The 14219-nt window shown below is 41.9% G+C and overlaps 1 protein-coding gene across 1 annotated transcript in view; it reads right to left on the bottom strand.

Moving 5' to 3' along the window:
• pik3c2a (phosphatidylinositol-4-phosphate 3-kinase, catalytic subunit type 2 alpha) overlaps positions 1-14219 on the bottom strand; it is a 36593-nt gene that overhangs the window by 11039 nt on the left and 11335 nt on the right. Inside the window, 13 exon segments of the mRNA XM_029433767.1 lie at positions 334-476; positions 903-1020; positions 1538-1705; positions 2569-2648; positions 2650-2701; positions 4585-4825; positions 5379-5412; positions 5503-5649; positions 6323-6386; positions 6734-6813; positions 7008-7119; positions 8489-8609; positions 12964-13124. Coding sequence (XP_029289627.1) covers positions 334-476; positions 903-1020; positions 1538-1705; positions 2569-2648; positions 2650-2701; positions 4585-4825; positions 5379-5412; positions 5503-5649; positions 6323-6386; positions 6734-6813; positions 7008-7119; positions 8489-8609; positions 12964-13124 — 1521 coding nt within the window.

Below are 14219 nucleotides of genomic sequence, written 5' to 3'. Positions count from 1 at the left end.
AATTTGGAAGCACATACAGAATACGCCAACGTTAAACTGCAGAAGGTTCTGAAGTGTGGCGTTGATTTAATGACACTCAAACTTAGCGATGTCGTCTTGCACATACATCCTTTACATGTTGGTAAGTTGGTAAGCCTCTTGTGTTTGTAAGTATATCTGTTTTGCACATCAAACTGAGCAACATTAAGACAACCGCTCCAGTGGCATTAACTGATATACAAACTCTTAGAAGTGTCTGAAGTTACATTAATTAATATGAATGTTAAAGATATCTACGCTCAGATTGTAATCCCCCCCCCCTTTATATTTGTCCAAAACATGAGAGTCTCCTACCCAAAATTGGAAGCTCGGCTGCAGATTTTCTCCAGTTTGCGCCGCAGATCAGGGTCCAGCTCTTCCAGTGTGTTGGGATCCGGTCTGGGCTCTTCCTTGGGTCCCACGTATAAAACGTCCAACGCTGAGTTGGGGAAGTCCACCTGGCAGCAACACAAAAACCAAAATTGGAACCAGTTCATTCCTCTGAAGTCAATTGAATTCAAGAATACACATTTCGCAAATACCCTGTTCCAACAGACTGCGAATGAAAACCAGGCGCGAAACAATCTGCAAGGTTGACGATATTAGTTTGAAAAGATGCCGTGTTATTAAAACCAAAGCACTGTTTCCACTACAAAACCTAGCAGTACGGCTACCTCAACTACCACAAGTACCATAAATATAAGATGTTCAATAAACTGTAGTACTACTGATAAATATAGGAATAGTCACAGCGCTACGGCTATGTCGGCTACAGTCTGCTATACTGTAAGATCACGTGCTGAAACCAGTCTAACACTACACATGACTACTCGCAACACTAAAACCCCTACACATACTAATGCTACTATAGCTCCACCACCAACCTGTAGTATTATTCTCTCTGCAGGCACCCTCTTGCGGCTGCCTGCGGAGCCGCCGCCGGCAGCAGCTCCCTGGGCAGACGTCCACAGACACAGCAGCCTGCTGCCCCGGGCAAGAACCCTGCAAAACACAGCGATAAACAAAACAGACCACCAGGGTAAGAAATCTTCCTAAACATCATCCTTTATACTGCGGCAACAATTTATACTCTCATGATCTGTCAATGACTTTGCATTGCTGGAGGTCTTTATGCTGAGAATGCAATTTCAAATCGCTGGAGGAGAGTCTGTGTCCGTAGGTTCTGTTGGTTATTTATAGCCTCAGAGACCAAGTGCGTTTTATTTTCCATTAATTGTGGCATTATATCCCTGTTATGTGCATTTTATGTGTGCTTTCCCTTGTTGTAGCACTTTGTGCTGCATTTCTTGTACGAAAGGTGCAAAACAAACAAAGATTATTACAAGAAGTTACAAGAATGTCTGTAACAAGTACTTATTTCCTGCTGACTGACCAATGTGTGCAGGCACCGTCTATTTTTCTTTCACGACGGAGTGATATTTCATATTCCATAACAAGAGGGACGTCCACTTAAATGAAATGCAAAATCATGACGAGCCACCACCGACTCTTTCCTCACCGTCTGAAGTCAAAGAGCGGCATTGAGACTTTGCCCAGCAGCTCGGGAGCTTTTCTCTGTTTGTTGGAATCTGGGGAGCCGCTGGCATTCTGGTTCAGCACCCCGAACAGAGCCAGGCCCAGTATGGACTCCAGTGGGAGAACAGCTACTGCTATGGGGAAGTTGATCCTGGGAGAGACGAGGACAGTGTGAGCAGCGTGAAAGGACAACGCAATCAGCAGGTTCTGGTTGTTAGGGAATTTCCAAGAGAGGAGGAGAGGAAACAAGGAGAGAAGAGGAAAGGAAAGGAGAGGAGCAGAAAGGAAAAGGAAAGATAAGGAGAGGAGAGGAAAGGAAAGGAATGATAAGGAGAGGAGAGGAAAGGAAAGGAATGATAAGGAGAGGAAAGAAAAGGAAAGGAAAGGAATGATAAGGAGAGGAGAGGAAAGGAAAGGAATGATAAGGAGAGGATATGAAAGGAAAGGAAAGGAAAGGAATGATAAGGAGAGGAGAGGAAAGAAAAGGAAAGATAAGGAGAGGAGAGGAAAGGAAAGGAATGATAAGGAGAGGATATGAAGGAAAGGAAAGGAAAGGAATGATAAGGAGAGGAGAGGAAAGAAAAGGAAAGATAAGGAGAGGAGAGGAAAGGAAAGGAATGATAAGGAGAGGAAAGGAAAGGAATGATAAGGAGAGGAAAGGAAAGGAATGATAAGGAGAGGAAAGGAAAGGAATGATAAGGAGAGGAGAGGAAAGGAAAGGAATGATAAGGAGAGGAAAGGAAGGAATGATAAGGAGAGGAGAGGAAAGGAAAGGAATGATAAGGAGAGGAAAGGAAAGGAATGATAAGGAGAGGAAAGGAAAGGAAAGATAAGGAGAGGAAAGGAAAGGAATGATAAGGGCTTCCCGCCCTTCTGCCCTTCTTCCTTCTCCTGAGGTTCTCTCCCTCCCTGTCCTTTCCTTCTTCCGGCCCGTCCCTGCTCTCCTTCTCTTCTCTGCCTTCCCTGCTTTCCTTCTCTTCCGGCCCGCTAAGGTAAAAGGCCAAGGCTACTTACAGTTCGTTCCATTTGATGTGATAGAGAAAGTTTTTGTATGTGCCTGTGTGCCCACTCTCTTGGACTGGAACCGGTTTAAAACAGGTTCTTTCCATTGTGGGTGAGGGAACACATCAGGAAGTACTTCTCATAACTGCAACACAATAAGTATAACGTGTTTTTAAGTGATCAGAGGCTCCGTCAGATATCCATACAGACAAACACAAAACAACTAATTCTTGTAGAGGACAGTGGTACTTGCTGCAGGAGAGCCATGTTGGTGCATGCGTGTGTAGATATGTAAACATTCTCATTTAGTTTGCTTTTATTAATCCAAGACACTTTGAGCATGCTTGCATTAATTGCGCTTGTGTGAGGTAAGTATCATAATAGTGTAACATACAGACACACTCCCACACAGACCTGCACCAGGGGTCTAGTCAGGCACCATAAGTGAAAACACCTGTGTGGGTGTGTGGAGGCTTTAAAACTATACAGTAAAACAGCTATTTATTACCTTACCTCTATATGCTTGCATGAGTTGAAAAACAAAACCCCTCCAATAATTAGATTTAAAGAGAATGTTGCATGCACATTTTTGCTGTATGGGCAAAAGGGTTTTACGTTTCCAGATGTGATTCAGTTTAAATTGAATCACAAGTCACATCCAGCATTTAGTGTAGTTGCACAACCTGTGTTTTTATTACTGATAAACACAACGTTCACAGGCTCACATCCACTGCTCTGTGCCATCTGTGTTGGCAGCTCCACCTTTAGTCAAGGTCTCAATATGCTGGCAATGCCGAGGCATGCAGTGAGGCTCCAGATGGATGACACACGAGCCACAACAACACCAAACGCTCAGACCTCGATAAGGCAGAATTATAACAACACAACAGAAATGCCTCGCTACTCAGCGGAGCCGGTAAATACTGTACTCTCTGTGTCCCTCTGGCCTTCGGTTGTGAGGAGCTAAATAATTGCGGAGGCGTCTTTGGAATGACCGTCACTGCAGCAATGTTTAGCGCTGGCTTAAAATAGCTTCTAGAAGAGGCTGTGCTGGTGTAAACAGGCCTGTTATCAAGCAGTTCCTCTCTTTATGAAGGCCTCACCGGCTGACCAGAACATGACCCTGGAAAGAAGTTCTCCCTCTTACAGTCAGGATTACAGCTCCTTTTATATTCTTTATGAGTCCCACCTTCATCTCTTGACCACACTTGGTTTGCGTGTTATAAATCTAAAGCCGAGTTCTTCATGATGACAATAGGTGAAATGACAGCGGCACTAAATCGTTCCCATATTTCAAAAAGACTTTGAACTCCCTTTTTCATTCCTCACACATTTCTAGACTTTACAAACGTACGCAAATGTGGACGAGGCCGTTAGAAATGTACTGATCCTGGTCACTGATGCGTGACAGAGCTGGGAATGGAACATTTGGCTCAGCTCTGTGGCCCAGACACACGCATGGAGACGGTGTGAAACTGGACACTGGCGTGGAAAAATAAGACGTAGGGGAGCAACACCGGAGCCGTTTGTTTAGTAGAAGAAAACAAATGTGCAGCGACGGCAAAGTCTGCGAGACTGTGCTGTGATGTCGTCACAGAAATACTCTCAAAGCTGCTCCACAATACATCGTTAACGTACAAACTTAATCTAGAGACCAAACTAAAGTTTCTTAGACCATCATATTGTTGGATGCTTGTGAATTGAACTCATTGTATGCACTTGAAATCAAGGTGATCCTTATTCTGCCTTCATCTTTGTCTTGCAGAAGTACAATTAAGTGAAATGTGGGTGGAACTAATAATACTGAACAAGTGGGTGATCACGCAAGAACAAAAGCATGATCAAGGCTCTAATTATCCTGCAGCAACGACGTGCTTCATGTGCTCGTACACCCGGATGTCATGATATAACGAGCTCTTGTTGTGAAGCAGCTTAATCAGCTACAGACTTACATCTACAGTATTTCTGAGACATTTATCTCGGTCTCTTGTGCCCCTAAAAGTAAACGTTCATCCTCTGACTCTTTACCTGCTGACCCAGTTGGCCGGGATGCCGTGCAAGGCGAACAGAGTGAACTGAAGGTGGTCTGTGGTGCCAGAAGCTTCTTTGCTGCTCCTCCCCTCTAGGCCTTCCCCGTCTGCAGCCTGGGGCAACGGAGGTGAGCTGAAGGAGGCGGATGGGGGGCAGAAGGAGCGCAGGTAGAGCTTGGCCAGGTCGTAGACGGCCTGTGTCAGTGAGGCCATGCCCTCCTCCACAGGACTGGTGTGACCTGTCAGAGTCAGGGAGCGATCAAACACAGGTGTTAGAAGGTGCAAACGCTCGTCAGTGCTTTTCTCCCTTTGTGTGCGACAAGCCGGAGAGGAAACACTTTTTTTGACCGCAGTGAAAATGTCTTTAAAAGGCTAAACAGTCAACAAATATGGATTAAAGTATTTTATTAGATAAAAACATTCTGTGAATTTTAGAAATGTTTACATCTGTCTTTTTTCAATAGATTTAGACTTTTGGACTTTACAACGCTCTGTAATTATAGGAAGTGTTTGGATCACGAGTCAGAAACAATCCTACGCAGCCACCACTGGAATGTAATCCTAAATATAGAATATACTATATACAGTCAAATAAGCATTTTAATAAGCTTTTCATCACTAAAGGCAAGCGTTCTTGTTTTCTGCTATATACTTCATGTTCACTCCACAGTGACATACATACTGCACATGCTCAGGTACTTAATAAGCTGTCCATGGGTTAGGGCTACAAACAAACAAAGTTTAGTTGAACGAGTGGAGGTTGGGGGGGGTCTGTGTGTGTAGGAAACTTACCATTTGACGATTGACCAGATGATGTGGACCCCATCTACAAAGCAAAACATGTGGGTCTTAAATACCATTGTTTAATGTAGGATGTATTTCTGTGTGAAGCATGCAGTTTGTGTCAAGAGCCCACCTTGGGTGAGCGTGTCCTGGGTAAATTGATGGAGTGTCGCAGCCTTTTGATGGTCTCTGTAATGGCTTGGGTCTCCACCTCATCCAGAGCACAGCATAGGTTCTTCATGGTCTGCACCACCCGGTCCACGGTCTTATACTGGGTACTCTGAATACAGAGACACAGAGCAGGTTGGTATATCATGTGTGTGTTATAGCGGCCTGTTGTGAAAGGGATATCCTCCTGATGTGTGCTTCTGCTTTCAGTTTGTCTTTAATCAGTAAAGACTTATTGTTTAACACAACAACACATCAGGAGGTCTCTGTGAGAGGACAACCACTAACAATTCATCACAGACTCATCTAAACAGTGTTTCAAACTCAAACCAGCCACCGTCTGTGTACAAACATTACTGATTTTGTCAAGGCGCATTCAGATAAATCTTGAGGCCATTATCAGGTTTAAGTCGGGTTGAGGGTGGGGCGTAGTTTAGCTCCGCATCAGTCTGCATTCAATTACTCCACCATAACCCACACGGGCAGAAAACCAGATGTGAGAATTTCTAGAAAGCTTGCCTTCCAGGAATGTCCCAATACACTCACGTTCATGTCTGCCGTCAGTGGAGGACTGAGCAGAGGATAAATATGTCTCGATGTACAGGGCGGCTTCACTAAACACATTGAACTAGCTGGTCTACACATGTTGTCACTGGTCTCACAGGCGCAGAGGTCACAACACGAAGGCAGGCAATACAGATATTTGTTTTTCCAAACCAAAGACCCCAAAATCATGTTCCATCCTTTTACTTCACTTTCCAGAAGTGCACTGCGACGACACGCACCTCATTTTGTAGGCAGATGTTGACTTGATTGTGAAAGCCTTCTAAATAATCCGCCAGGCCTTGTCTGCAAGAATTCACACAGAGAGAGATGAGTGAGGAATGAGAAGTGACGAGGACGTAGACTGTGATTCAGTTATTATCAGAGATAATGAGATCAGCACAGAACAACTTTATTTTAGATAACCGAAGATTTCTCAGGGCCGTTACTCGGTCTTTGAGATCTTTTTGTATAATAGAAATAACAAAATAACTGCGTATGTACGAGAGGCAGCACACAAGAAGAGTACAAGACATTCCGCATACACATTTAACTCAAACTAGGTAATCATTTTAAAGACCAGACTATGAGTCAATCATAACATCATTTCTTAACAAGAAAACATTTTCCTAACCAGCGTAGGAACCTCATACCTGGTGACATTCTCCTTGAATGGCCTCTCCACTTGGCCCAGGTGCTTCTCTAAATCCACCAGAGAGTCGTCATCTTCCGCCTAAACAAAAATCAGTCAAGATTTACCCATCAAGCATATAAGGTGACATCATCACGATAGAGGTCTCCAGCAGGGGGACGACAGTTTCAAATGAATCTTAGTGGCACAACATGAAATGTATTCTGTCACAGTTCAGTCAAGATCTCCTGTAAAGTTGAAAAGAGCTCATATGTGTGTTTGATGGAGTGACTTACGCTGCGTGCCAAGTCTCTTCTCATGGTGGAGTGAGAGAGCAGTTGTAATGTGATCTCATTCTCCCACTTCCTGCAGTTCTGGACGTACTCATGGCTGCCTAAGCTGTGTTTACTGCGTCACAGGGAAACAGAGCGGAAACGTTAGGATAATATATGTTAAGGATATTAATGAGCAACACAAAGTGGAGTGGACCATGTTACTTTTCACGTTTCCTAATACCACGGACACTTGTCACTGACGTGTTGAGGCTATGGAGTAATAGGAGTGTCATAATAAGGAATAAATTGTAAAAAAATAAAAATAAATGTTGAACTATAAAAGGAATAAATAAAATAAATAAAAACATTTGGAAATATAACAAAATATAAAAGAAAAAGCTTTTTCATTTATTTTTACATGTATTTGTTTATTTATTTCCCTTACATATTTATTTATATGTTCTTTAAAAATATATATTATATATTTATTTTTGCATATAAATAATAATAATAATAATAATAATAATAATAATAATAATAATAATAATAATAATATATTTTTATGTATATTTAAAATAATATTTCTGAACAGCCTCAACCACAGTCCTTCTTTGGAGATATACTGTCTGTCCAAGATCAGTCAAGTTTAGATGTTTTGTGTGGTGCAAAGTTAGCCAATCAGAGAGGCTGTAGGGACAACATGTTGAGGAAAGAAAAGACAAAAGCCTTTATAGAAGGTCTTCAGTTGTAACAAGTCTTCACCGGCGTGGCTCACTAAATAAAGCGCGGCTCACTAAATTACCTACATTTGGGATTTGGCAGGTGATACATAGCTTCAGGCTCCATCCCAAGAGGGCTGTCTGTACTATGATTACAGGTGACGCAATGATGTAATTGAATGCATCGAATAATCCATAATAAATCGTGATTGACAGGTCTTCATACAATGGCTCTCATTGTATCTATTAGGGTTGAATGAAAAAGCAACAGAGATCTCTAACTGTCTCCAGGGTTTTCACAATAATTGCCAAAAACAAAACTAATCGTCAAATTGATTTATGGGCATTGTGGTTGAAAAGATTAGTTACATTGTACTGATCACACATCATACACGACATCTGTTTAGCAGTTATAGTCAAATGAATGATGTAACTTTGAACATTTGGGTGTACTGGGCCTTTAAGTCCTGGTATGGGAGTAAACATTCCCATGTATACCAGATTAGAGGGAGAAGAGAATTTCCATGGTGGAGGAGGGCACCGGGCAAGATATAGAAACAGCCCACAGCCTCCTTTGTACAAGATTTTGAGAGGATGCCAAGAGTGATATATAAAAAGATAGAGAGGGGGAAGAGTTGAAGGCATAAGGAAACAAACCTATTAAAAACTCTGCATGATTAACAAGTACCAAGTCAGCCTGGGAAAAGTTCTTCCTCCTTCTAAAATGTGCATGTTTTCTTTTGAAACAGCAGCAGCGTCACGTTTGTGTTGGTGTGTACTCACTTCTGCAGCACCTCCTCCTGGCCACACACTTTGAGCAGGTAGCTGGAGAAGTCCACCTGGTCCAGGTCATCGTGGATCCAGCACAGAGTCTGACTGATCAACAGCTCCACTGGAGAACTCACTGAGGAAGGCGGAGAGGATGGAGAGATGGATGGAGGCAGAGGGGAAGGGACAGAGGGGGGGGTTAAAGGGTTATCGATGGGAGGGATCAGTGGATGGTGCAAACAGAGAACGAAGAGACGGGAAGAAAGCAAAACAAAAGAGGGAAGACGTAATAAAAATGTTTTTAAAAACAAGATTGTTTAATTTATTTATGTGGCTCAGGACCATGATCACATGGTATGGAGCCCAAACAAACTACACAGTCATAACCAAACGATGGCACAGAGCATCTAGATTACAAATAACGTTAACTTATCCGACTAATAACTAAATTAATTCAATCATAGATGGGCGGTTTCAATAACACATTGGAAAATATCTCTAATTCCTTATGCTTACATTCTTAGATTAAACTAAATATGATTCCATTTGTAATAACAAAAGGTTGCAGATCCTCTGGTTTCTATCCAGATCTCTTAATGACGTTGGTATTCTGCTGTTGTTCAACTTGATTATATTAGATATTATTAAACCTCAATTACAGGAAACTAAAAACGTGTGTGAACACGACACAAGGCGCGTCAACAAGAAGTGGCTTTGTGGTGGTTCACGTGAAGGAGCTGAGGAATGTTTAGGAGCAGCCAAAACAACGTGAAATGCCGACATTTCAATAGAGGAATTAGAGGCCAAGTGCGTATCATGTCATGCTACAATTTAACAATTTATGGAAGGAATGTCTCTCCAACGCCTCACCTGCTCTCGACTCAAAGGAACGACAGCGGCGTGTTGTGGATATTAAACGGGGGGGGGATTTGGGGTGAGCTCTAGTTGTTTTCGTATGCTCCGATATCAGATTTGTCTGGCCAAGGGAAGACTGGGCTGGAGAGCGTAAACTGATACACAGCAGATTATTCTGCTGTTTAGCTTCTTCTAAAGAGGTTTTAGCACTCTTAACCTTGTCGCCACACAAACAAGAACAGACAGATACGGACACTTCATACACAGAAACATCTCAGCTTTGGACTAAGCGCACACACACACACACACACGCACACACACACGCACACACCGAGTGCGAGACCACCCCTGACTACGACAATAACAGATCTCCACCCTTCTGAGGAATGGTGCGTCTTTTCTTGCCGCTTACACCGGTAGCATTAGCTTCACGGTCCTGTGCGTCTGTGTGGCCGCGCTGGTGGTCGTCAGGGTTATACATGTGTTGGCAGCGTTTCGTCACAAAGCATTTAGAAAGGCCTACGCCTCATTTTGTGATTGCTCTGAGGTGGTAAGGGAATTGCCAGCAGGTCATTTTTGAAGCTACCACTTTAAAAAAAAGAGGAGAGAATTTCTTTGTTGTTTGCTGGTAACCACTTCCACTTCACACATGGTTGGGGAATAGTGTTGGAGGGGTCACGCAAAGATATTGATGTCAACTTGACACAAAGCAGTGGTGGAAGAAGTAACAGTAGCAATACTACAATATAAAATAATCTGTTACAAGTAAAAGTCCTGCATTCAAAATCTTACTAAAGTAAAAGTGTTAAAGCATCAAAATATACTTAAAGTACCAAAAGTAGAAAGTAACTAATGCAGAATTGTATTATAATTAGTGCTACGTTAATGTGCATCACTTCAATGTAGCACTTGCATAATATACTGCTGTTATACACCAACAGTGTAGCAGGAAAGGTAACAGTTTCAGGCTGAGGTGGCTTCAGCGACTCCATGACGCTCAGAACTTCTCATGTATTGAGATACGAGATAAGTATTCGTATCTTTTTGCTGGTAAACTCTCACATAGTCATGGTCACGGTCACAAAGCAGCATGTTGTCCTCACCATATAACGTAGGAACATCTTGAGACAAACTGTGACAAGATGCATCAGTGCTTCATGTTTTATCATGGTAGATTGGCTGATGTAGAAAATCTTACTTTGATTTACACTCAGTGCCAGTTTATTAGGTACACCGAGCTCAAGCTAATGCAGTCAGTGAAGTTCTTGTCATGGTGTTCCCTCCTCTCCTACACCCTCTAATCTGCAGACAGTAAACTGAGCAAAACTCCCAGCATTTCTTTCCTCTGTCATCTATTTTAGAATACATCATCATTAAATGTCTTTATTAAGCAACGTCTTTCCTTTTTCTCTCGTCTAACTCTTTCCCCTGCGCCCCTCCCTCTGTATTTCTCTCTGCTCCTACTCTCCCTTCCTCCTTCGTTCTCTTTCTATTTTGCATTTCTTTTCATGCATTTCCCCTCTCTCACTCCTTCCATCTCCCCTATTCAGCCACAGTATGTTAGGAATCCCCAGAATCCAAGTACTTCACAGCCAAGCGCTGGAGGAATAGATTGTCTTCCTTTCTGACTTCTCTCTGGAAAAAGGCTAAAAGACAAAAATGCAACAACAGAAGTCCACTAGCAGAAACATCAGATGTGTTATCCAAAGCTCCTGTCTTAACCATTTCAACGATACATTAGGCCAATCTTGTTGGGTTTTTTATACATAATTACGCAAGACAATCAGCCATAAGCACTTTCTGCAATATTGAGTAAAAGTTGCACAATTTAGCCATTTCCACAGCAGATACAAGTCAGAAAGAAATAGAAAAGTAACATCGTACGTTTAAGAGAATAAGAGAAGATAAGAGAAAGTGTAAATTAGAAAATACAGAAGATGACAGCAGATGGAGGCAAGAGAGAAAAACTGACAAGGAGAGGGGAGTGATAAATGTCTCAAGTTAATCTGTAAAGTCTCTGAGGTGAAGGAAGGTTCAAGGGACTTAGGAGGACAACACTTCCTCTGTGTCTTGAAGAGGACAGAAAGAGGGATGAGGAGATGCTGCAATCAAACAAGGGTGGAGGAAAACGTTGTAATGCAAGAGAAGGGAGGTGAGAAATGTAGAGAAACAAAGAAACAGGAGATGGGAAGAGTGGGACAGCAAAAGTGAAATGGAAAGAAGCAACACAGAGGGCAGGAGAACCAGCAAAAGACAGATGAAAGAAATGAAGAATGAAAAAGTTCCCTTTCTGTATCTCTCTCTACCCCTCTATCCAAGCTTTGAAGTAGAACTGAGGCCTTTTGTTCTGGAGAGCAGATTCCAGCAATGACCAACCAGATGAATACAAACACCAACACAGTGGGTCAACACGCTGCTGACAACATAGGAAGTCAACCAGGAAACAACAAACTAGACATCATACTACGAAAGAAGGAAACGTGTCTAGGAAGTGACCCCGGGCAGGGAGATTAAAGGAGGTGAACTCAGCAGAGGCAGGAATACGAGTTAAACTTAGGACGAGGAAAGTAGTAAATGTACTTCCTATAGGTTGTTGAACTGGGCTATACAGAGTGGTGTCTGGGTCAGTGGGACAGACATATACACACACACACACTAGGGAGTGCTTAGAGTTTTCCTATGTGTGGATACGACTTGGCTGACATACAAGAAACAATTGTTAGTGGGGTTGTGTGTGTGTGTGAGAGTGAGTGAGTGAGTGAGTGAGTGAGATAGATATATATAGATTTGTAAGTTTTTTATATATATATATATATATATATATATATATATATATATATATATATATATATATATATATATATAAAACTTACATCAACAGACACACACACACATAATGGCCTAATTCTGATCCTCAGGGACAGCGGTGAACTTGGTCACACAGTCGGGATAATATGCCTGACAAAAAAGCCCCCTGGAGTCCAGTGTGCTCGTCTTCAGATCTCAAAAGACATGTCAAACACAGTGGTTGTAGTTGTGTGTAAGTATAACGAAGGGTTAGCCAATAACAGCTCCCCAAAACACCCAGGAAGGGAAACCAAAGAAGAAGAAAAAAGAAAGAATCCAGGCTCTTTTACCCAACATGGCTACTCCATGGTGAGGGGACAAACCTTTATTTGTATGGAAAAGGAACGTAGTGTACTTCCCACGACAGGAAAAAAATGAAAAGAACAAGAAAAAAAGGAGGTGGGGTGGGGGTTAAGAGTTTGGCAGCTGTGAATGTCGTTTCCTCCTTCAGAGCTCTCATATCTGCAATCTGAGCTGCTCACTCTTAAGGGAAAAGGGGTACAAGGTTTCTTTTTTTGGCTGACTTCAATGGGATGGTGGCTCATCTGTAGACAGGATTCTCTGCACTTCTTAACACTGTGCTACTCTTGCAATTAAATGTATGTCCACTCTAGAAAAGAACTGCTGTTAAATACAGAGGATGAAGTCTGCTAAAGTGGTTTGGTGTCTAGTGTCACAACAGTTGGTTACACAAAGTGCAACATCTGCCATATGCTCCGTTTTATCCTGTTAGGAACGGGTTTAAAGAAGGTTAGTATGATTTCACAGTTTGGTAACTGGATGCTTACCGTCACAGGTGAAGGTTACAGGCTGTTGAGATTCTGAGATTTCAATAGAAACCTTGACAGAGCAGCTATTGTCACCTCCGCTGTCTCGCTGGGTAATGACGGGGCTCAGGACGTAGCCGGGGTTGGTGGTCATGTCGCCATGAGGGAATTTGGAGCGCAGACTAGTAGAAGAAAACAAAAAAAAGAGTCAACATTTCTTTCCTTATTTTTGGCCTACTTGGCCAGAGAACACTTCAGCCTGGCAATTGGATCAGATTGCTTGGATGAGAATATTGGAGGATGTTTCATGGGCAGTAAAACAGGATGAGGGGAGAAAGAATAAAAATGGTATTTATATGTACACTGATGAGGTGATATAAAATCATTAGAAATGAACCATTTCTGCTCGAAATAGCTTTAATGCACAATGTCATGTCTGTGATACTGTTGGCTTGGATAGTTGGGAGGGTAAAAGATTATGAAAACGCTACGGAATTATCTTTCTACATTTACACTCTTATGAGAGGTTAAGTTACTCGTAATTGCAAACGATGTAGAGCGAGTGTTGACCAACAAGCGGACGGCGGGCGTTGATTGTTATCGAAATGAAGAGGATTCCCTGAGCACAGCTTCATCATCACTCCATCATCACTCCACCCAAACTAACTACTGGAGTGAGATTCTGTACAAGCTCAGGCAACTAGCACAGTTGCAAAACATGCAATTATATATATATATATATATATATATATATATATATATATATATATATATATATATATATATATATATATATATATATATATATATATATATATATATATATATATATATACACACACAGTATATCTCAAAAGTGAGTACACCCTTTAGATTTTTGCAAATATTCTGTTATATCCTTTCAGGGGATAACATTATCCTACTGAAACTTTGATATAACTTAAAGTAGTCAGTGTGCTGCTTGAATAACAGTATAGATTTATTGTCCTTTGAAAATTACTCAGTACACAGCTGTTAATGTCTAAACAGCTGGCAACAAAAGTGAGTACACCCCATAGTGAACATGTCTAAATTGTGCCCAATGATGTTGTTTTCCCGCCCTGGTGTCATGTGACTCGTTAGTGTTACAAGGATTCAGGTGTAAATGATAAGCAGGGCTGTTAAATTTGGTGTTTTGGGCACAATTCTCTCTGAATGCTGGACAACATGGCACCTCATGGCAAGGAACTCTCTGAGCGGCTGAAAAAAAGGATTATTGCGCTTCACAAAGATGGCCT

The sequence above is a fragment of the Cottoperca gobio genome, chromosome 6, assembly GCF_900634415.1.
Source record: "Cottoperca gobio chromosome 6, fCotGob3.1, whole genome shotgun sequence".
In the NCBI taxonomy this organism is placed as follows: Eukaryota; Metazoa; Chordata; class Actinopteri; order Perciformes; family Bovichtidae; genus Cottoperca; species Cottoperca gobio.
The sequence above is the reverse complement of the archived record's forward strand: the minus strand, read 5'-3'. Positions and strand labels throughout refer to the sequence as shown.